This window comes from Anolis sagrei, chromosome 4, assembly GCF_037176765.1.
Source record: "Anolis sagrei isolate rAnoSag1 chromosome 4, rAnoSag1.mat, whole genome shotgun sequence".
Taxonomy (NCBI): Eukaryota; Metazoa; Chordata; class Lepidosauria; order Squamata; family Dactyloidae; genus Anolis; species Anolis sagrei.
This window is the reverse complement of record NC_090024.1, coordinates 60,178,007-60,202,878: the sequence shown is the minus strand read 5'-3', so window position 1 is coordinate 60,202,878 and position 24,872 is coordinate 60,178,007. Positions and strand designations below refer to the sequence as shown.

Below are 24,872 nucleotides of genomic sequence, written 5' to 3'. Positions count from 1 at the left end.
CCGCCTGCATATTGTGAAGCATTGAATCAGCAGCTGTGGTGCAATTCGGTGTGTTTTCCAGATCTTAAAACAGACGCACCGGATTGCACCACACAGTCTTTCCAAGGGCCCTTCCACACAGCTCTATGTCCCAGAATATCAAGGCAGAAAACCCTACAATACCTGCTTTGAACTGAGTTATCCGAGTCCACACTGCCTTATATTCCAATTCAAAGCAGCTAATGTGGGAGTTTCTGTCTTTATATTTTGGGATAAAGGGCTGTGGAAGGGCCCGAAGGGAAAATCCTGAAATGCAATGCTAGGATTGCACTGTAGGCAACTCGAAGGGCACAAACATGCTTGGGAATGGTGGGAATGCCTCCTGTGTGAATGTGTTCACCAAAATCTTAAGTTTGCCTATGGGATTCCCAGGGCCCTTCCACACAGCCCTATATCCCAGAATATCAAGGCAGAAAATCCCACGTTATCTGCTTTGAACTGGAATATATGGCAGTGCGGACTCAGATAATCCAGTTCAAAGCAGATATTGCAGGGGTTTCTGCCTTGATATTCTGGGATATAGGGCTGTGTGGAAGGGCTCCTACACAGATCTGCTTCAGCCATTCCCAGGGCCCTTCCACACAGCCATATAACCCAGAATATCAAGTCAGAAAATCCCACAATATCCGTGGATTCAGATAACTGGGTTATCTGAATCCACACTCAAATAATGTGGGATTTTCTGTCTTGATATTCTGGGATATTCTGGAGCCCTGTGTTATCTGAGTCTACACTGCCATTATTCCAGTTCAAAGCAGATCCTGTAGGTTCTCAAGTTGTTTCTGACAGGGAAAAAAAATTGGACCTCATTTTTCCTTTACTAAATTAGCAGCAATGAAACTAAAAAAACTAGGCAAGATTTCTTTATTCTGAGGGATGGCCAGATATAGAATTCAGGTCTCTAATATTTATAGTTTTCAGACAGGAATGGCAGTATTTTACTCATTAAAGGTTGGCTTTTTCAAGGTTTTCATTTATGATAAGCAAACTCTCCAAAACACAGATATGTGGGTTTTTTTTTTAAAAAAAAATCTTTTATGCTATTATTGGCTTTAATGTCTTTATTTCCTTGCTTGTTAAATCTTGCCTTTCCACTCAAAGAGACAGTGTTCAAAAAGTTCACCACTACACACAAATTAAACCCTCCCACTATTAAATCACCACCAAGAAGTAATTGTATTAATACATCATTAATATATCCTTTTCCTGCTGTTCCTCCCTAAAAAATGGAATCAAGAAAAATGTAAGAAATGTCAGTTCAGTTGAATCATCCACAATTGTAATTTTGTTTTATTTACAAGGGAAAAGGAATTAGAACCACAGTTGTAATGATTTTTCGGGAAAGTCCCAGTTCCTGTCAGTCATTTCTTCTTGGGAAATGAATTACTTCTATTTCTGTAATTTAGTATCGAAAGAAGATGAGGCACAATTTGACACTTCGGCCTGGAATTTGTCAATTGAGTTGACTGCATAATTTGCTCTAGCAATTTTACATCAAATCAAGAAATCGTTTGGCTGTATACAGTCAATATTTACTCTATAACAAGAAGGTGTTGCTTCAAAATATATCTCCTCTTCATCTCATTTCACTCAATCAAGTGAGTGATTGAGTGAAAACCCTCCCATCTTTACTTTTTCCTCCTGGCAGAAAAAGAGATAATATATGCACACTTTCTCTTAGTCAGGCAGGGGAATGAAGACTGGTTTTTAAAGGAAAGTGTTCGAGGAGATCTGAGAGCAAGATTTACTTTGGGTTTATATCAAGGAGAAAGGCCATTTCTGGGATTTAGATTAACTTGAATCAGGCAGGGATGATAATGGTGAATTTAAAGGGAGAGATAACCTTCCAGCTAAAAATGCAGTTTTCAGATAAACACTAAAGAGTGTGTTTTTAAATGTGTATTTAGGAATGCTGAAGTAATCCTCTGAATACACCTGGCAAGCAAATCACTTTCATTTTCATGAAAATTAGGTAAAGTGAAGGGTTTTTTTTAAATTGACTACAAACTCCTTGGAATCTCTAAGCAACTGAACCTAATGCTTAAGTTTCATTTCTTCCTCTTCTTCCCTGAAACACAACTCAGGATGCTTGTAAAAGTTTTTCCCCCCAAATAATATTTATTGAATAATAGAGTAAAAGGATTAAAAAAAAGAAAGTGGAAAAAAGAAAGTGGAAAAAAGAAGGAAAAAACCCCCCAAGTATTTTTAAATGATATATTTCTACCCTCCTCTGCTTTTTTGTCTGGAAAGAACTCACCTTCCGGCTCTTCCAGACAGGCCCTATGTCCCAGGATCTGGATCCCAGGTTTTCTGCTTTAATCTGGATTATATGAGTCCACACTGCCAGATAATCTGGAATAAACAGAAAACCTGAGATCAGTTCCTGGGATATAGAGCTTGTCTGGAAGGCCAACTTGTGCTACTTTCCAGGACAAAAGAAATATTTGACAATTGAAATATTTTATGTATTTCATGCAAAGGGAAAAGGAAGATGTTGGTGAAAGATCCAAATGTTGGGCAAGTGTTGTAAAATAGGACACACTCAGTTTAATGCAATATATTTGTGCTGCCTTGCACAAAGACAAAGGGCCCTTCCACACAGCCATATAACCCAGAATATCAAGGCAGAAAATCCCACATTATTTGAGTGTGGACTCAGATAGCCCACTTCAAAGCAGATATTGTAGGATTTTCTTCCCTGATATTCTGGGATATAGGGCTGTGTGGAAGTGCACACTGCCATTAAAGCTATAGCAAGGGTTATTCATTACAGTTGAATTGCCAAGCACAACAGATACCTTGGTCCCTTGGTATCCATAAGGTTTGGTTCCAGGACCTCAACTGACATTAAATTCAGGGGTGCTCAAATCCCATCCATTATATACAATGGCATTGTAAAATGGTGAGCTTATATAAAATGGTAAAATCAAGGACAGCTTTTCAAATTTTAAAAAATATTTTCAAGCCATGGATGGTTGAAATCATGAATCAAAATCAGCACTGAAGACCAATTGTATTTTGGAGCATTTGTTAAAATTATTAGAGGTTTTTTTTAAAAAAAACCCTCAGGATTTAAAAAAGGAAGAAGGGTAAACAGATAGCTTGTTTACCCTTCCTTTACCCTTAATTTGTTAAACGTAATACATTTATTTTGATATGAAGTTATATGGTGATAGTACAAAAAAGATCAGGATAAATGAAATGTATTTGTCTTAAAGCTCCCCAAAGACTGCTCAACTTTCCGTTTTTATGGGCCCTTCCACGCAGCTCTATATCCCAGAATATCAAGGCAGAAAATCCCACTTTAAACAGGGTTATCTGAATCCACACTGCCAAATATTCCAGTTCAAAGAAGATATTGTGGGATTTTCTGCCTTGATATTCTGGGATATAGGGCTGTGTAGAAGGGCCCTATGAGTTTGTTTATTCAGGACTGATGTCACTTTCCCTTTAAAAAACTAAACTCACATTCATGAAATTTTTGCCAAATTTCATCAACAGAACTAACCCTTCTCCTTCATTTAAAAAAGAGATATTTTTCTCAGTTAATTGTTTGGTGTCATAGATCTCAATTTTGTACATAGCGCTCCCTTAGGCCTCATGTTTACTTGAAAATGGCTAGTCTTGTAAAATATTTGACACACTCAGTTTAAGACAATATATTTATGGATATATGTATGTGATGTGTATGTGTGTGTTTCCCAAACATAAATCTCAGTGAATACAGTGGTATTTACCATGGAATAAAACATTTGTTATTCTCTGTAAATTTCCCAGAAGCTATGGATAAACAGGCAGACTGTCTGTTCCATCCACCCAGGCCCTTTGCACACAGCTGAAAAAAATCCCTCATTATCTGCTTTGAAATGGAATATATGACAATGTGGACTCAGATAACCCAGTTCAAAGCAGATGTTGTAGGATAAAGCTGGAGCAGCTGAATGAAGTTCTTATTAGTTAGCACAGCTGCCCCTTCAGAAAAGAAGCTGACAGTCTTACACTCACTTATCTTTCTAAGGCCCTTCCACATAGCTGGATAAAATCCCACATTTTCTTATTTGAAGTGGAATATATGGCAGTGTAAAGTGAATAAAATACAACCTTTCTAGGTAGCTGTAGAGTGGAGGTAAGAATCACGTGACCCTAAAGATATTTTTGGATTGCATTGCCCAACATTCCTCACTTGGCTAGAGCTCCAGACAGTTGCAGGCAGCTACAGTCCAACAAGGTTTGGAGGATAACAAGATTCCCCTCTCTACCACATTCCAGGGGCAGAGAGTTCCACTGCTGAACAGCTCTCATAGTTAGGTGGAATCTCCTTTCCTATAGTTTGAAGCCATTGCTCTGTGTCCTGGTCTCCAGGGCAGCAAAAACCAAGCTTACTCCCTCCTTCGTGTGACTTCCCCTCATATATTTATACATGGCCCTAATATGTTTCCTCTCAGCCTTCTCTTCTGTAGGCTAAACATGCCCAACTCTTTAAGCCGCTCCTCATAGGGCTTGTTCTTCAGACCCTTAATCATTTTAGTTGCCCTTCTCTGGACATATTCCAGCTTGTCAACATCTTCCTCTCATATTTAATTCCTTATCTTAGTGGTTTCCCTGGCTAGGCTTTTGTGACTATTCTTCCAAAACTCAAGAGAAGTACATGGTGATGAGTGCGGAATAAACCCAAAGATGTTTGATGTTTAGAATTGGTGACAGAGTGTCACCAATGTCTGGGATATAGGGCTGTATGGAAGGGTCCTGAGTCCATACTGCCATATAACCCAGTTTAAAGGAGATAATGTGGGATTTTATACAGCTGTGATGGGGCCCTTCCACACAGCCCTATTAGAATATCAAGGCAGAAAATCCCATAATATCTGTTTTGAACTAAATTATCTGAGTCCACACTCAGAGAAAGTGGGATTTTCTGCCTTGATATTTCGGAATATAGGACTATGTGGAAGGGCCCATGAAGAGGCCCCTATCAGGAAGGTGGACTATAAATAGTTATCTTTATCTAGCAATTAATTCTGACCCTAAGTACACTTGCTAATGTCTTTTAAGACCTGTTTTGGTCTGTTTAGTGTACCAGTCATTTAACTGATTTGATTTCTAAGTTGTCTATCAACATAACATGGATTAATGCGGACTCCAAAGTGGCAACAATTGTAAAAAGATACCTCCCACCACTAAATACATAATGATTAGTAAGAGATGCTGTTAAGAGATGTATGGCAGATGAAAGTCACAAAATGGATGATTTAAGGTCCATATTTATTAAATAAATATAAATAAAATCCATCTCCCTTTTCTTGGAGATGGACCTCAAACCTAAACATGAACTTTATTTATGCTTCATATGCATCATAACTGAGATGCCAATTTAATATAATTTTAAAATAAATCTGTGCATGAAACCATTTGTGTAGATTGAACAATCAGAAATCAAAAGTATTACGATGAAAGGCCCCATCTACAGTGTCATATAATGCAGTTTCATAATGCAGTCTTCCATATGAACAATTTTGGATTTTGTAAGATTTCAGATCTCATATTTAACGTGTTAAACGTGTGATCTGACTGTAAACACAACATTTATTATCTATCTACATTTTATACACATAGCCTGAAGATAATTTTGTACAATCTGTTTTAAAGAATTTGTGCATGAAACAAAGTTTTAATACATTGAAGCACCAGAAAGGAAAGGTATCACTGTATCAGCCAAACATATGGATATAAACATGTATCAAAATGGATTTTGATTCAAATATGGATCTGTGGTTTAAGTTATGGCACCAAATAACAGCCAGCAAATAAATAGCTGGTGAAACCTGGGATTCTATCTTACTGTTTTCAGAAATCAAATAAGATTATATATATGATAAACCTTTTTTATTTAAAATAATGCAAAGAAAAGGCACATGGAGAAATAAATACATTTTAGTTCTCCAGAATGCCATATGGGGGAACCAACCTGCTCAAAAAGAAATAAGATGGTATATAAGATAATATAGAAATAAGATAGTATAAGAAATAAAATAGAACAAGAAATAAGATATGATAGAAATAAGATAGTAAGATAGTATAAGAAATAAATTCGTTTAAAAAGTAGGATAGCATTTTTGTGTGTGTGTCAGGAGTGATTTGAGAAACTGCAAGTTGCTTCTGGTGTGAGAGAATTGGCCTTCTGCACGGGAAAGCTCAGATGTTTTGATGTTTTACCATCCTTGGGGGAGGCTTCTCTCATGTCCCTGCATGGCTAGCTGGAGCTGCAACTTTACCACCAATATTTCAAAGCACCTGGAAACTATAATATTAGAAAAGCCTACTCTGTAACTTGAAACATTTTGGCAAATGGACATCATGCAGAAATCTCCCAATGGTTGTGTCTGAGATGCTTAAACACAGGAGAGATTTGAGAGTCTCTTGTTTCAAATGCTGACAGACCTGCTGTGACAAGAAGCAAGATAAAGTCCTGCGGCTTTATCTCTCCTATTGTAATTGTCGGTAAGACAAGAGGAGAAGAGACTGATACTCTCCCTTTAAAACCATGTTCCAAATCTTGGAACCAAGAGAGGAAGTCGTTCAGAGGATGGTAAAGAATGCATTTAAACTTTATCTCTTTTACTAATAATATTACAGCATAGTGGTATAGTACAATATAGTAATATATAATACTAATATTGTGCTGTGCTAATAATATAATATATTGTATACACATATAGTATTGATAATAATATTATGATGCAATACAACATACTAATAATAATGCAATATACTAATTATATATTTCATATTACATTTAATATTATCAATAATATTACAGTATAGTGGTCTAGTACAATATAGTAATATATGATACTAATATTGTGCTGTGCTAATAATATAATACAACTTGTAAGCAGCTCTGAGTCCCCTCCGGGTTGCACATAAATAAATAAATAAATAAATAAATAAATAATGTGTAATTTACCTTGAGTCCTGGTTCTGTATAAAAATAATACAACTGTTATAATAATAATAATAATAATAATAATAATAATAACAACAACAACATATAATAATAATAACATATAATAATAATAATAATAATAATAATAGGAGCTCCCGGTGGCACAGTGGGTTAAACCGCTGAGCTGCTGAACTTGTTGACCGAAAGGTCGCGGGTTCGAATCCGGGGAGCGGAGTGAGCTCCCGCTGTTAGCCCCAGCTTCTGCCAACCTAGCTGTTCGAAAACTTACGCCGGCTCTTTGGCTTAGAAATGGAGATGAGCACCAACCCCCTGAGTTGGACACGATTGGACTTCATGTCAGGGGAAAACTTTTACCTTTATAATAATTATTATTCTTAATCTCACAGTCTTCCGGGTGTTTCTAATGGGATTTTGAGAAAGGGAGTTAAATGATGTCCGAGGCGAATCTCGGTTGACGAAAGGTGGCCAGGCTTTTGTTTGGTGTCTGTTGATGGGAATTTGATTTCAGCTGTTTTTGCCAATCAAAGCTGAACATTCAAACCGATAAAAATATCCCAGACGGAACCGTAGTTGAGAAAAAAGAGAAAGTTGGAGATGGGGGAGGCAGCAATCCTTGGGGAGAAGAGAAATACAAGAAAGAGGGGAGGAAATAACGCCGGGACTGCCATTTACAGCAGTGCCCTTGCCCCTCCCGCTGCCTAAAAATCAGTAAGTAAAGAAGGAGACTCCAGCGTGGCATCAAGGTTTCGTCGTTGGAGTTATGGGCGCACCTCCACTGTAGAATTAACGCAGTTTGACACTACTTGAACTGCCATGGCACAATGTTCGGGAGAACACTAGGAGCCACCGGTGGGTGAAACCGCTGAGCTGCTAAGCTTGTTGACCGAAAGGTAGCAGGTTTGAATCTGGGGAGCGGGGTGAGCTCCCGCTGTTAGTCCCAGCTTCTACCAACCTAGCATTTCGAAAACATGCAAATGTGGGCAGATCAATAGGTACAGCTCCGGTTTAGAAATGGAGATAAGCACCAACCCCCAGAGTTGGACTTAATGTCAGGGGAAAACCTTTACCTTATGATCCCACCCGTGTTTACTCCGGAATAAGTGTCAGAGAACACTTCCAAGGAAGTTGGTTGAGTTCAGTGGCAGGCTCCCTTTTGCACAGCTCCAGGAATTTATTTCCATCTCGGCCACTGATCGCGTCCCGAATTAAAGCGACCAGAGGCTGAGAAGGCCCTTTTCTTCTTGGATGGGCCAATGTATTTGTTGTTACCTGTATTGAGTGTGTGTGTGCCCCTTTCTCCTCCTCCCAGAGCTCGTTTGGCACCACCAGGAGCCCAAACACGAGGCAGTCCAGAACCATTTGCTTTTCCAAAAACATGTTTATTTTAACAGTACAAACAAAGACTTGGTATCTGCTCCTAAGAGTATTTCAACCCCGATTCCAGGGAAATTCTTAGTAGATATAGCAGGGCTGGCAGGCGCAGGAGCACAGTCTAGTAACAGTCATTCGGGAGTAAAGTCCTCCGTGTCCTGAGAGTTGGCTTACTTACTTAGAGGGCGCATTACACTGTGGAATCAATACAATCCGAGGACTCTTTAACTACCATGGGTCAAGGGAGTTGTAGTTTTACAAGGTCTTTAGCCTTCTCTGCCAAAGAGTGCTGGGGCACCCCGTCAAACTGCAACTCCCAGGATTCCATAGCATTGGACCAGGGTGCCTTTAGTGGCATTCATTCTACAGTGTAGACGCATTTTTAAGTCTACAAGGCTGAAGAGTCATCCACCTTCTTGGGAATCAGTTCCAGCAAAGGGGATTCCTTCTGAGCCTCTTTCCACACAGCTGACTTTTCTGCTTTGAACTGCTTTTCTGCTTTTGAATATGGCAGTGGGAACTCAGGGCCCTCAGAGCCATATAACCCAGAATATCAAGGCAGAATAACCCACAATATCTGCTTTGAACTGAGTTTTCTGAGTCCACACTGCCATATATTCCAGTTCAAAACAGAAAATGTGGGATTTTATTCAGATGTGTGGAAGGGGCCTCAGATAACCCAGTTCAAAGCATATATTGTGGGATTTTCCACCTTGATATTCTGGATTATATGGCTGTGTGGAAGGGCCCTGAGTAGGCTTGCTATTACCGGACTGGAAGCCTCCGAGGGCCCCCAATATCAAGACAGACAATCTGCTTCAGACTGGATTATCTTGAGTCCACAGTGCCATATAATCCAGTTCAATGTGGATTTTATATAGCTTTGTGGTAGGGGGCTTACTTGAAAGCTAGGCTGTATAGGTGATCCAGTACTTAACCTTTTTGGGGCCCTTCCACACAGCCCTATATCCCAGAATATCAATGTAGAAAATCCCACATTATCTGAGTGTGGACTCAGATAACCCTGTTCAAATCAGTTATTGTGGGATTTTCTGCCTTGATTTTTTAGGATATAGGGCTGTGTGGAAGAGCCCTGAGTTTTCTGAGTCCAGCTGCCACATAATCCAGTTCAGTGCAGTTTTTATACAGCTGTGTGGAAGGGGCCAAAGTGGTGTCAAATTGCTTTAATTTTACAGTGTAGATTAACCCAAGGGTAATACTGGGAACAAGGGGGGGGGGAGTGGAGCGTCCCTCCTCCCCGCTTTCAAATGTCGACGGCACTTCTAAGGCACTTTGGGTCAAAGTGCCCATATCCCTTAAAGGGACCAGATCCCACCTGATCTTGAAAGATAAGCGGGGCCATCCCTGGTTAGTACTTGGATGGGAGACCTCTAATGAATACCAGGCTATATTTCAGAGAAAGAAACTGGCAAAACCACCTCTGAGTGTTTTGTTTTGTTTTTGCCTACTTAAAAAATCCTATGACTGTAATGGGAAAAAAATCCTATGACCATTGTGGGTTATTCTGTTTTATATTCTGGATTATATGACTGTGGAAGAGCTCCAAGTTTTTTAAAAAACAAAACAGAAACATCTCTTTGAGGAAGGGTTGAATCCTTAACCCTTCCCCCCTTTGGCTACAGGTCTCTAGCCATGGGTTGAGGAGGGGGACATACTCAGCCGCCCTGTATCCTGTCTTTAGCGCCTAGTTTTCTTTCCCTTTCCCCCCCAATCCAGGGGAGGGAGGTTGAAAGCATTGCAAAAGAGGCCGGCAACCTTTGGCTGTGCCCTTCCCAGTCTGACATTCCTTGACTTGGAGATGTGTATTTGGGTTTGAAGATCCTTTGAGAAATCGGGAACCCTGAGGGTGCCTCTACACTGCAGTTTGACACCACTTTAACTACCATGGCGCAATGCTATGGAATCCTGGGAGTTATCGTTTTGCAAACTCTTGAGCCTTTGCTGCCAAAGGATACAAAACTCCCGGGATTCCATAGCATTGGTGTCCAACTGCATTAATTCTACAGTATAAGTCAGGCATGGGCAAAGTTTGGCCCTCCAGGTGTTTTGGACTTCAGCTCCCACCATTCCTTAAGCGGTGGAGGGGGAAAAGGAAAGGGCCCGAGGCTGTTAGGAATGGTGGGAGTTGAAGTCCAAAACCCCTGGAGGGCCCAAGTTTGCCCATGCCTGGTCAAGGCTGAATGGTGGTTGACACCACTTTAACTGCCAGGGCTCAATGCTATGGTGTGCTGTGAGTTGTAGTTTAGTGAAGAATCAGTACTCTTTGGCAGAGAAGGTGAAAGAGCTTGTAAAACTACAACTCCAGTGATTCCATAGCATCAAGCCATGGGTTTTCTGGGGCTGAGGATATGTGACTCATCCAAGTCTCTGCATAGGTTTCCATGGCACGAACCCTGGTCTCCTCCACATTGACTCCCAAATGACTACCCTATCCATAAAACTTTGTGGTTGATCTCAAGATGTTCACTATCCCCTCACAATGGTTATTGAGAACTTGAAATGAGCCACTGGAGAAACATGAAGTCTGTGAAGTTAAAATAATCATATCTGTAGTGAACTTATATGTTGAATTAAGATGGAAGTAGCTAGAGGGGGGATATGGAGGAAAAGGAGGTGGCAGACATCTACTTAAGGAAATTTCTCTATAGTATATTTTGCACAGGCTAAAAAATCACCTTGAAAGGAACCATTTTCCTTGCATAGTCAGGGAAAAACTTTGTATCCACATCAGCAACTCAGTCAAATGGAACCCAACTGCATTAATTCCATAGTGTAGATGCTTCCTTTCTCTGAGACTGAGAGAGCATGTCTTGTCCAATGTCACTCTAAGGATTTCCATGGCTGAGCAAGAATTTCAACCCTGGTCCCCAGAGTCATAATCCCAAAACTCAAACAGTATGTCATGCTGGTCCTTGTATGCTTGCTAGCTTGATTTTTAAAATATCACCTTTAAGATGAAAGGATGGTATAAACCAATAAATATGGCTTCTGTGAGTTTCTGATGGGAGAGGGGAATATATAGAAAGGAAGGAAGAGTGATGTGTGTGTGTCAGGAGCAACTTGAGAAACTGCAATTCACTTCTGATGTGAGAGAATTGGCCATCTGCAAAGATGTTGCCCAGGGGATGCCCGGATGTGTGATGTTTTATCGTCCTGTGGGAGGCTTCTTTCATGTCACTGGATGGGGAGCTGGAGCTGACAGAGGGAGCTCAACCCACCCTCCCCATATTCGAACCCCTGATTTGTTGGTCAGCAGTCCTGCCGATCCAAGGGTTTAACCCACTGCACATTGGGGGATCCATTTAATTTCTGGTGTTTACAGTTGTCTGTGCAATACTGCATTAATCAAAAATAAACCCCCCAAAAGTTCTTCAAGTAAATTTACTTGGAAATAAGTTTTATTTTGTGTTTATTCCCAAATAACTGAAGATAAGACAAAAACCTTTAATATGTATATTCCTTCAAGTTGCTAGCCAATGTATGGCAACCCTGTGAATTTATTTCATAGTGTTTTCTATTCAAAGGATACCCGGATATGGCTTTGCCAGTTCCTTTCTCTGCAATATTTCCTACAACACCTATTATTCATTGGCAGTCTCCCATCCAAATACTAACTTGGCCTGGTCCTGCTTGGTTTCTAAAATCAAACAGGATTTGGTATGGGTTGCTGTGAGTTTTCTGGATTATATGAGCATGTTAAAGAAACATTCTCTTCTAATATTTTGCTCACATCTATGGCAGGCATCCTCACAACCTCTGAGGATGCCTGCCATAGATGTGGGCAAAATGTCAGGAGAGAATGCTTTTGGAACATGGCCATACAACCCAGAAAACTCACAGCAACTCAGTGATTCCGGCCATGAAAGCCTTGGACAACACAGGATTTGGTGACTTGATGATATCTGCAATCGAGACAGATAGCGTGTTTAGCGTGTTCCCAGTGAAACGTAATTTATGTCACTAACTTTTGGCTTTGTAGGATCCACCTTGGAATTAAGTTGCACCTAAATCTATGGTTTTTCTTTCTCCCAAATGTTTTGGCTGCCATTGATTCCTTCAGACCATTGTTTTGGGAATGATTGGAGTGGCATTCATTCCTTATGCAGCTGCGACCAAGACTAGGAATGTTTTGTATTGTAAATGAACCCAAATATGTGTATATGTGTGTGGGTGTGTTTGCAAAGGTAACTAAAAAAATATTCTGGAGGGGCTGCCCTGTTTGGTTTCCAGTAAAGCAGCTTTTCTTCCCTCTCCCACTCTAGATCTTTTGGATGAGTTACAGGAGAGCCGGGAATGCGTCAACTGTGGCTCCTTCCAGACCCCACTGTGGAGGAAGGATGGTACTGGCAACTATCTCTGCAATGCTTGTGGGTTGTATACCAAGATGAATGGCCTCAGCAGACCCCTCATCAAGCCCCAGAAGAGAGTGGTAAGTGCCAGGCAGAGTCACATGCAAAAGCAACAGGGGAATATGCTTCCTGCCCTTGGAAATTCAGGCATCCCTTTCTCTTGCCAAACAGTCTTGAAGTATGTCGTTGTACCAAGTATGTCTTGCACTACACAGTCCTAGATCCTATAAAGACTCTTACAGTCAGAGCTATAACTTTTACTGTGCTTGGTTCCTGTGATCATAGTTGTATCCACACTGCAGAATTATAGCGGTTTGAAATCATATTAACTTGCATGGCTCAATGGTATGGAATTCTGGGATTTGAAGTTCTCTGAGCTATTTACCTTTTTTGTCATAGAGCTCTAGTGTCATAACAAATTCCAAATTCCAGGATTCCACCAAACAGAGACATGGCAGTTAAAGTGGTGTTGAACTGCTATAATTCTGCAGTGTAAATGATCTCTTAGACTCTTAGCAGATTATCTGCTTTGAACTGGATTATATAAGTCTACACTACCATTTCACCTGCAGAAGAGAAGGCTGAGAGGAGACGTGATAGCCAGTATAAATATGAGAGGGGAAGTTATAGGGAGGAGGGAGCAAGCTTGTTTTCTGCTGCCCTGGAGACTAGGGTGCGGAACAATGGCTTCAAACTACAGGAAAGGAGATTCTACCTGAACATGAACGTCCTAAGTGTGTGAGCTGTTCAGCAATGGAACTCTCTGCCCCAGGGTGTGGTGGAGGTTCCTTCTTTGAAGACTTTTAAACAGAGACTGGATGGCCATCTGTCAGGGGTGCTTTGAATGTGATTTTCCTTCTTCTTGGCAGGGGGTTGGACTGGATGGCCCACGAAGTCTCTTCCAACTCTATGATTCTATATAATCTAGTTCAAAAAGATAACCTGGGATCAGAAACTGGATTACTGTATATAGCAGTGTAGATGAGGCCTTAGTTATCTGAAATCTCACCCTACAGAAAACTAATTTCCAGTCACTTTCCTTAGGCTTATTTGGAGTGAACATGGCTAAGTGCTTCATATTGGCATGATCCTGCCAAATGGCTTATTTCACAGCAAGGGTATAGGCCAGGAGTCTGTTTATATTTACTTAGGAGTAAGTCAAATTGAATTTAAAGGGATTTGTATCCATGTAGTCGTGTATAAGATTGCTCATTGAAAGTGACAAAAGTTAAATGGTTAATACTGGCCAGACTACTCTCTTAAATGTGTGATGGAGGGGGAAGAAGTAGTTATGCAATGGAAGAAACTAGATTTTTCATTTACTGCTTGTTGTTGAATTTTAAATTATTGATTTCTGTGGTGGCTATGTTCTAGAAAAAGGAATGAATATGGAATTCTAGATAATGGAGACCAAAGCATATAAACAGACTGATCTTTAAAAATATACAATAGTCAGTCTAGGAAAATTAACACTTCTGAAACTTGTAGATTCATGTTAGCTGTTTATGAAATGGCTGTCATTTGACAGATGTATAAAATACACAGCCAAGTTCACAATTTGGTCTGAAATTACAGATAGTAGAGAACCCTACATTTTGACTCTACTTTGGTTAAAAGCATACCATAAAATGGCATCCGATGACCAGGAGAGAGATACACAAATACTTTTGAGGGGGGTAAAATTTTTTTGGAATGTGGAAAAAATAGAACCATGGATATTGAATAAAGGGGTCATTCTTTATACTTGAATAACAACAGGCAGAGGCAGCCCTAGGTAATTTTCAATGGTAAGCAAACAGTATTTTGCCCCCCCCCCCCCAACCAATCACTGATGTATATTTTCTGTTCGTCGTGGGAGTTCTGTGTGCCATATTTGGTTCAATTCCATCATTGGTGGAGTTCAGAATGCTCTTTGATTGTAGGTGAACTATACATCCCAGTAACTACAACTCGCATATGTCAAGGTCTATTTTCCCCCAAGAGCGCCGCAAGAGCGCCCCTGGGGAAAATCAACTATACTGCAAATGCTTACTTTGCGTAATGGGTTGAGCCGCTCCTGACAACAGGCAACAATGAACCTTACTTCTGATGGACATACTAGGGTGCATCCTTTCATACCTCACATTAATTAGCCAGGATCCAAAAATCAAAGACACTATAGAGAACTAAACTCAATTTGACTGAATTCCAATTAGACATGCATAGGATCATGTTGTGATTGTCCTGATTTTCTGCTGCAGCCATGAACTTAAGGCATGGCAATCTCATTTTCAATGTTTTGTTGTTGGGGCAGGAATTAGGGAGTGGGGAAAGTCTCCTGGTTCTAGTTGATATAGGTGGTTTCTGTCTGCTTGATTCCAGTAAAAGGACTTAGCTGCGGTTAGTAGGCATTCTTCTTCAGATCATAAAGGTTATAAACATGCCTAGTCCTTTTTGAAAAAAAATGAAATTCTTCCTCCCATCAAATGAGCCTTGAGATGTTTAGGGCTGGATTTTCAGGAATTCAAAGTATGTCTGTGTGCATTAGGATTAGAAGCCACCAATTCCCTTGAATGAAGCAATCCATAAAATATTGCCAGAACATTCCTGAGGGTTTCTATTTTGGCCCCATTTAAATTTGCTGACCCAGGAAGTAAGTTAATCCTAAATATTGCCATTCTACATGGAAGAATTTAAACTCAATAAAGTATACATTTGGGGATTTTTAAAGAAGTCATGTCTACTGTAGGGAATAATCATTCAGATGAACAATGCAATAAATTAGTGTGGATGTGTACAAAACCCATGTAGCATGGTGCTGAGATCAACAGCGAATGAAGGATTTGTTATTTCTTCATCCTTTCCTTATGTTGGGGGAGGAAAAAAGGCAAAGGAAGTTTTTGAATAGTTCTTTATGTTGGAAATAGCAACCTTCTTCAAGCCTCCAGTAGTTATTTGTTTGTATATAATTCAGAATGCAAACTGTACTGTATATGTGTGTATTGGTATGCAGTTATCCTTAACTCTGTGTTGTGGGAGTGGCTGCAGACCATGTGATCAAAACTGGGGCTATTCAGAACTCAGACTCCATTATAGAAAGGCAGAAGCCATAGACTTTCAATGTAGAAATAATATGCCTTAGAAGACTCAGGCCATAGAGATGCTTTCAACTATGGACTGTTGATTATGAGAAAGATGCTCTGTGTTATCTGCACAGAGAAACTACTTCAAATCTTATCTGTAACTGGATTGATATGCCAAATGCTTGAAGTTTGTCAGTATGCTGAATGCTTGAAGTTGAAGATTAAACCTATTTTGGTATGTTACTTCTAAAGAAGACTACTTATTTTTGTCTCCTGATAGCATGAATTAAATCAAGATGTTTTAAAGGAGGAATAGATGTTTTGGGGCAACTGAAAAAAAAAATACTTCTGAAATTCTGTGATATATGTGTGTTTTTGTGCATTCACATATCTTTGTCCCTAACAGTTCAGAGAGATATCTGGGTATATCAGTTTAACAGCTGAGAAACCTAATTGCCTTGCATGAATACTAGTGAATATTTACTACTAAGGAGAAGGTTGACTCAAGCGGAGTTTTTAACTCTTCTCAGGGAGATTTCTGATTTTCCCAAAATGGTGGTGAATGCCATTTTCCAAAAGGTTATGTCATCATTATTTCAAAATTTTAACCTATTTCCAAAACATAGAAGGTAGAATTTAGATCACAACCTTCCAGCACTCTTAAGGCCACTCATAGTTCAACAAAGAAGTTGTCTACAAAAGTAAAATTTAATTATCTGCCCTTTTATCTTTTGGATGTTAATTCTGAGTTCCCCCTAGCCAAGAAAACCCTTCCTTCTTTCTTCTTTCCACCCCCAGTTTGTCCCTGAAGGGGCCATCTGAAAGCTAGAGACAATGCACTATGGTTGCAGAGGGGGGAAAGGGAACTTGGCTTCCCTATCTCTCGCAGCTTACGATTATTTTGATTTAAGGATTTAGGTTCAGAGACACCCAGCCAAAGACCTCCTTTATCTTTCAGCATCTCTCAACCTGGAGGCTGCTGTGACACTGAGGGGGGTTTATGACCGCTTCTGTGTCATGACTTCCTCGGGGTGAATGCCTTGGAGGCTGCCCTCTGCTGCTGGGCATATTCTCTGATGATAGAAGGATAGACATAGGCATCACCCAGGGACAGAACCTGATTGTATCTACTATATCTCCCAAATATATTCTTCGAAGACAAAGCCCAAAGATCTATCACATGTACAAGGTTTGCATGCGATTAACACAATCTCATTGCATGCATGCTCATAAAAGTTTTGCAAAACATTCATGAACATATTGATATTTTACAAAATAAGAATATTTGGAACTCCACTTGACAGTAGAATCTCAACTCAGTGGTAGGAAAGCCCCCCCCCCCCCAAATGCAATCTTTTAATGGTCAGAATGGAGATTGGACAACTTAAAGTCAAGCTGATAGCCTGTATTTGTGAAAATTGGTTGGTAGTTGTTTACAAATTGCTTCTGGGGTAAAGCTGGCAATTAGGATATGCAGGATATGCCTGCTTCTTTGTTGTGACCCTTATATATTTGATATTTTTGAAAGGAGGAGATTCAATTGGCACCTACATGATCTAATTTGGGACATTTGTCTATAGAAATAAATGTTTCTTTCCCCAGTGCAGGCTTTTGAACGATTTTTGTTGTTGTCATTGTTTTGTGCCTTCAAGGCTTTTCTGATTTATGGCTACCCTAAGGTCAACCTATCTTTTCTTGGCAAGTTTTGTTCAGGAAGAGTTTGCCTTTACCTCCTTCTGAGGCTGAGAGAATGTGACTTGCTCTAGGTCACCCAGTAGATTTCCATGGCTGGTCTCCAGAATCATAGTCCAAATGCTCATTCTGTCTCTTTAACCTTTAGCCTTAAATTACCCTAGATAATTAAATCACTATGTCACACCAACTTTCTAACTTTTATCATGAATTTTATGATATGTCATCTGCTTTTTAAAATTGTGGCCTTTTGTATTTTGACATAATGTTATTTTATATTATTTATATTAGTTTTGTAAAGATAACTCAACTGAAGAGCAAAACATTTATTTATTTTTTGCTAACCAAGGTGGCCAATTGCAACATTCACGCTTGCCTCAAACAGAGAAGAGTTCCTTCTCCCACCCTTGACATTCCACAGATATATAAACCTCACTTGCCTAGTTTCCAACAGACTTCACAATCTCTGAGGATACCTGCCATAGATGTGTGCAAAATTTCAGGAGAGAGTGCTTTTGGAACATGGCCATACAGCCCAGAAAACTCACGGCAACCCAGTGTTTTTGAAGCCATGAAAGACTTCAAAACACATGTGTATACTATAAACAGTAACAGATAAATGGGAGGTTGTATTTGAAACTCTTTTTTCCAATCTGTTAATTCCTATTGCTGATGTGTGTGTGTGTGCGTGCGCGTGCATGTATACACATACATACATACATACATATACATACATACATACATACATACAAGAAACTACATAAGAATTTATTATGTGACGATTGCAGTTATTATTATTCCCCATACTAGTCTTGAACAAGATCAGATGCCAGTATTGGTATAACTAACTTCACTTTGCAAAGGCTTTTGAAAGAACTTCAGTAGCCTTCCTTTTTTCCTTGGGTTTTGTCACCTTCACAGGTCTATTCAAGGGCAAACAAACAAACACCTCTAGAGAAACAATGAGCTTTTAAAAAGTCACACTTTGCTCATTGGCTCACCATTTCATCAGTGAGGTTCCTCCTAAGGTCTTTTCAAAGTTAGTCACCATGTGGGCTTGGCTTCACAATGACTACTTACCTTATAATTTCATGAAATAGAATGAAATCTAATTAGGAGAAATAAAGGGAATGGAGGACTTTGTTACCTTGTAACTCTTCCCCATCTGCCTGCCTAGTCTTCGATCATGATGTAGTCTTTTCATGTTTGTAAAATTCAAATAAACTGGTGAGACAGTTAATGCTTTGCTTCACATTTCTAAAATTAGGGTAAACAAATTGAGTGCTGTAGGTGGGAAAAAACTAGAAAACACATATTAGCACAACACAAACATTATTATTTTGGGATTGCTGTGAGTTTTCCCAAGCTGTATGGCCCTATTCTAGAAGCATTCTCTCCTGATGTTTCACTCACATCTATGGCAGGCATATTCAGAGGTTCTGAGTTCTGAGAATGCCTGCCATAGATGTGGGCAAAACATCAGGAGAAAATGCTTCTGAAACATTTATTTATTTATTTACAATATTTATATCTCACCTTCCTCTACCCCGAAGGGGACTCAAGGCCGCTAACAGATATGCAAAAATTCAATGCCTTAACAGAGTATACAATTAAAATACATTAAAATTAAAAATCAAAATTAAAATTAAATAAATTAAAACATTATAAAACGTTACTATCACTATAAACCACGCAATCCACAATCTTAGTCCAGGTCATTCCGATAGTCATTGCACATAATTCCAGTTAATCTATTGCACTATGGTTCTTCTCTGAATGAAGTCTTGATCCCAGAACCACGTTTTTACTCTCTTTCTGAAGGTCAGGAGAGAGGAGGGTGATCTAACATTGCCATAGAGGGAGTTCCACAGCTGAGGGGCCATCACCAAGAAGGCCCTGTCTCCTGTTCCCATCCGGTGCCCCTGCGAAGCAGGTGGGACCGAGAGCAGGGCCTCCCCGGACAATCTTAAACATGGCCATACAGACTGGAAAATTCATAGCAACCCAGTTATTCCAGCCACCAAAAACCTTCAACAACATAGTATTATTTTTTCCCAAATTTTGAATGGGAAATTGAAGGCTGAAATGTTTTGAATGAGTCCTGATAATCTTGGCTAGATTATATATATATTGTCATAGCTGGACAATGAAAATGGATAAGATAAAAATAAATTTATTTGAAGTGTGCTGGATAAAAGTTCTACTGATACTGTGGACTACTAAAAATGCAAATAAATGTGTTCTAGAGAAAATCAAGTTGACTAGATGGCAGTTAAGAACAACGAAATATCCAAACAGTTTTCATGGTTGATAATGCATGTCTCAATGTGGACAATATGCTCCTAGGTGATTTTACTGTTGATGTGAATTCTACTGAAACCATACTGTTAAGACATCTTTGTTAAGACACTTCTATGTACAGTATAAGTCTTGCTGAGTGTGAGCATAGAATTAGAGCCAAATTGACTATTTTTTCCAATTTTGCTTGAGTCAAAGATCATGCTAATATATGTTTTGCTGAGAACATAACATTTTTGTTATAAAATGTGCACTCCTAATTAAATGAGGGGAAAAAATAAAACAAACACTATATTTAGATATTAAAACAATACTGGCAAGCACTATTTGTTTGGGTCAGTTGTCTCAAAGGAGCTCAGTTGTCAAGAACGATTCCTAGGAATACAGCAAATGATTTTGTAGGGTGGAACCTGAACCAATGTATGTTTGCTAAACATTACAGTCTTGGGCGAGAGGAATACAGCTCTCTGGAACCAATTGGTTTTTTGTTCTGTGCAAATGTGTCAACATTTGTAAAGTGATAGCTAATCACTGATCCCGTATTTTTTTAAAAGCTGTAATACATGTGCAAATCAGCAAATTTATGATGTAGCTGATATTCGTTGCCTGTGATTAGTGTAAAAGAGATTGGTTGTTGCAGGGAATTTTATAACCTCTTCACCTTCACTTCACATCTTTATGGGGACTGACTTCACTTATGATCTATGGGCTGCTGTTGTAAAGCCCTTTGTTGTACCATTATTTCTGGTGTAATGTTGCCTCATCTTGGCTCCAAACTCTGCTGAAGTGTCATAAATAACTTGTTTATAATATGAACCTTTCTGGGGTTTTTGAGAACACCCCCAACCCTGTGAAAGCTCAGTTTTGCAATGGTATCTTGGAACTGTTTGTCCACATAATTCCCAGGAAATGAATGGAGTGGCTTTTATATATTCAGATTTTTTTATTGTGTCAGAAGCGACTTGAGAAACTGCAAATTGCTTCTGGTGTGAGAGAATTGGCTATCTGCAGAGACCTTGCAAAGGGGATGCCCGGATGTTACCATTCTGTGGGAGGCTTCTTTCATGTCCCCGCATGGGAAGCTAGAGCTGACAAATGGGAGCTCAGCCCGTCTTGCAGATTTGAACCACCGACCTTCAGATTAGCAGTTCAACCGACACAAGTGTTTAACTCAGTGGTTCTCAACCTGTTAATCCCTAGGTGTTTTGGCCCACAACTCCCAAAAATTCGAGCCAGTTTACCAGCTGTTAGGATTTCTGGGAGTTGTAGGTCAACACATCTGGGGACCCACAAGTTGAGAACCACTGGTTTAACACATTGTGCCACTACGGATCCGTATATTCAGATGAATCCAAAGCAATTGGGCGGGGAGCACCGGACAGACTCTTTGGGATGAAGAATAATTCTGAAGCAGGGATTCTTTATCTTAATGCACTATGGAGCAATTCTACCCTTTCAATGTCATTAGTTCTTGGCATTGAGAGTTATAATTATTAGTATGCTAGTAAATCAGATGCTTGAGGGGAAGGATATTAATCCAGATTCAAAAGCATCTTCCTCAAAGTCCTTAGATAATATGTATCACAGCAGGTTCAATCCCAAACGAAATTGTGTTTAGATGCCATTGAGAAAGTTAATCACATCTTTCCCATAAGATGGTGGGAAATGTAAACCCAACCCAGTGTTCTGAAGCATGCTATGTCACATAAACAAATGAATCGGTATCATCTCTTATGAATGACAGATTGTGATATGTTTCCATTTGTTTTTGTTTTGCTTTTATTTTATTGCATTATGTTTTAACTCTCTGCTCTCTGGCCTTGTCTCTTTGTAAACCAATCCAAGTCCCTTGGAGGAGATGGGGGGGGGGAGGGGTTATAATAATAATAATAATAATAATAATAATGTTGTTGTTGTTGTTGCTGTTATTATTATTATGACATTGTGGATTTAAAATGTCATAGGCCAAATGAAGGCACTATGTGAAAAATCTATTAGAAATTTCAGCTTTTATTCTGACATGCTTCTGAAATGCCATATCTTCTCCTTCCTTCCTTCCTTCCTTCCTTCCTTCCTTCCTTCCTTCCTTCCTTCCTTCCTACCTACCTACCTTCCTTCCTAGTATGCTGGCATAGGCGTTTCCCAGAGATTCTTAGTTTGGTTGGGGATATGCAGACTATTCACACATTCTGCCCTTATATTCCTCTGAGTGTTTTTGCCTTTTCTCCTTCTTGCCTCTAGCCTTCTCAGCGACGACTGGGTCTGTCCTGTGCCAACTGTCAAACTACAACCACTACCCTCTGGCGCAGGAACGCAGAAGGAGAGCCCGTGTGTAACGCCTGTGGATTGTACATGAAACTTCATGGGGTAAGCAGCTATTTCAGTACCACCAGGAGTTATTTTGGTGCTTGCTTGGCCCATGCTTGAGGAGCACTCTTCGCTGTGGCCATACTCTGGAAGGAATGTGTGTTATGTTTCACACAAGAGAAGACCCACACCTTGTTTTACTAGCGAGAGAGAACAAGACCGAGAGAAACACCATGGAGGGAATCCACCTGCTGAATGATAGAGAAAGATATCATCAACTGCAAAATCAATAACACTGCATGATATCACCAATCCTTTATTTAACATGCCAGTTAAATAAAGAAGTAATCAATAACTTTTACTGACTGGAATAACAAAAGTGAAATCTTGTGCAAGTGGTGGCTACATAAGAAATAGTGTATGAGTGTCTGTGAGTTCATCTACACTGTAGAATTAATGCAGTTTGACTCCCCCGCCCCCAATGTCTCATTGCTATAGAATCCTGGTATTTGCAATTTGGTGAGGAAATAGTCCTCTTTGGTGGAGAGTGCAAAAGACTGTGTAAAACTCCATCTCCCATGATTCGATAGTGTTAAGCCATAGCAGTTAAAGTGGTATCAAACTACATTAGTTTTACAATGTAAATGCTCTACACTGATTAAGTAAGACATGAGGAGGGTTCAGTTGTTTATCTTTTCTGCCCAGTGGATCATTTTGCTAAAAATCTGCTACTTAAATCAAGACAGAGAAATAGCTGAACCAGCCTCGGGCATAATTTGGCATATGTGTGTTTGAGTGTGTGTGCTATGGATGATGTTTTGCATCCAGAAATGCCTCAGCTCGGAGATGGCAGGAACACGCCTGGCAATAGATTATCACCCAAAGTGATTTGCATTGCTGCAACTGACACCCCTGGATTAGAATTGCCTCCTGCTCTGTCTGAATCCCAGGGGATGGGGTTGGATCCCTTGGCTTAACACACACTTTCAACTTTTCAGATAGGGAGAGGACTGGTTTTAATCTGTGATATGTGAGAGGGTATGCAACACATTTTGGATTATAGTGAGGTGGCTTTAATGTGGACAAATAAACTTCCTAAAGGAAAAGTTTCTAAAGCCTGGTGGCACAGCAGGTTAAACAGCTGAGCTGCTGAACTTGCTGACCGAAAGGTTGGCAGTTCGAATCCAGGGAGTGGGTTGAGCTCCTGCAGTTAGGCCCAGCTTCTGCCAACCTAGCAGTTTGAAAACATGCAAATGTGAGTAGATCAGTAGGTACTGCTTCTGCAGGAAGGCAACAGTGCTCCATGCAATCATGCTGTCCACATGATCTTGGAGGTGTCTATGGACAACGCTGGCTCTTCAGCTTAGAAATGGAGATGAGCACCACCCCCCAGAGTTGGACACAACTAGACTTAATGTCAGGAGAAACCTTTACCTTTAAAGGGTGACAGTTTCTGATTTTTAATTGTTGTTTATGTATTTCATTTTGCTGTGTTGTATCTTCGGGCTTGGCCTTTGGGGAGATGTTGTCGGGATATAAATATAGCTTATATATGTGTTTTTATTTTTCCCTTTTAGGTCCCTCGGCCCCTTGCCATGAAAAAGGAGGGAATTCAAACCAGGAAACGCAAACCAAAGAACCTGTCTAAGATAAAATCTTGCTCGGGTAAATATAAGGAGAGTTGGTGGAAGGGCAGAGATTTGGCCACCTTGGGAACACACGGTTCTAACTGGCTGTGCTTCAATTGCAGGTAATAATACCAATAATGCTGTTCCTATGACTCCAACTTCCACGTCTTCTACGAACTCAGATGACTGTAGAAAAAATGCTTCCCCAAGCGCACAACCCACGGCCTCAGGGGTAAGTGATAAAACTGTATCCATAATTGTACACACATAGATTTCCGCAATGTCTGTTATCTCAATTTCTTTTATCTTATCTAGTAGAACAGTAATCAAAATAAACTTTTCGGTTTGTTAGCTGATACTGGAGTAAGAATTTCACAGGAAATTGCCTATAAATGCAAACACAATGTAAAATGAAAGCACTCCGCAAACATCTTTGGGGAGATATATAGATATATAGATGTAAATACAGAGGACTTTTTTCTTATTTATATTGTGTCATACTATTGTGTTGTGCTCTGCAGGATAGTCAGTATTGGCCTTGATCCAGGGTGCAGTGCTCCACAAGCTAAGCAAGTTTCCTTGGGCAGCACACATTGTTATATGAGGCAAAATCTTCTAAATCCAGGAACTTCACATATGGGGAGTTTCAAGATATAGAATTATTATTATATTTATCAATAAATTCATTTTTAAAAAAAATCCCACTTTTCTCCCAATATGGGATACAAGGGAAGCTTACAAGTCTAAAACAAGGTGAATAAAAATTCTGATGATCAAAAAGTTACAATATTGGTGAAAAAGAGACTAGAGAAGGTGTCACGGAGAGAAATTCCACAGCTTGGGAGCAGCTACTGAACAATCCTTATCCTCTTCCTTACCAGACAATGATGTAAAAGGAAGGCTAATATAGCAGTACATCGTTGCTGTATTAATGGAATACCTCTCTTTGCTGATATACTTACTTACTTACTTACCTAGGTGATCTCTCATAGCCCGAGGATGATGGCCCTCCAAGTGTAGAGTCTTGGGTATAGGTCCATAGGTGGCTGTGGAGCCCTATTCTTGATCCGCATGTTCTCCTGCAATGAGGACATTGGTTTCCAGGTGGAAGGTGGTCCCAGTCAGGCATGGCTTGATGTGC

General features: G+C 39.8%; 1 protein-coding gene across 1 annotated transcript in view; it reads left to right on the top strand.

Moving 5' to 3' along the window:
• The window catches only part of GATA6 (GATA binding protein 6), a 50,579-nt gene that overhangs the window by 12,368 nt on the left and 13,339 nt on the right, over positions 1-24,872 (top strand). Inside the window, exons 3-6 of the mRNA XM_060775159.2 lie at positions 12,658-12,824; positions 22,038-22,163; positions 23,681-23,768; positions 23,854-23,963. Of these exons, the coding sequence (XP_060631142.2) occupies positions 12,658-12,824; positions 22,038-22,163; positions 23,681-23,768; positions 23,854-23,963 (491 nt within the window). The remainder of the gene's footprint in view (positions 1-12,657; positions 12,825-22,037; positions 22,164-23,680; positions 23,769-23,853; positions 23,964-24,872) is intronic.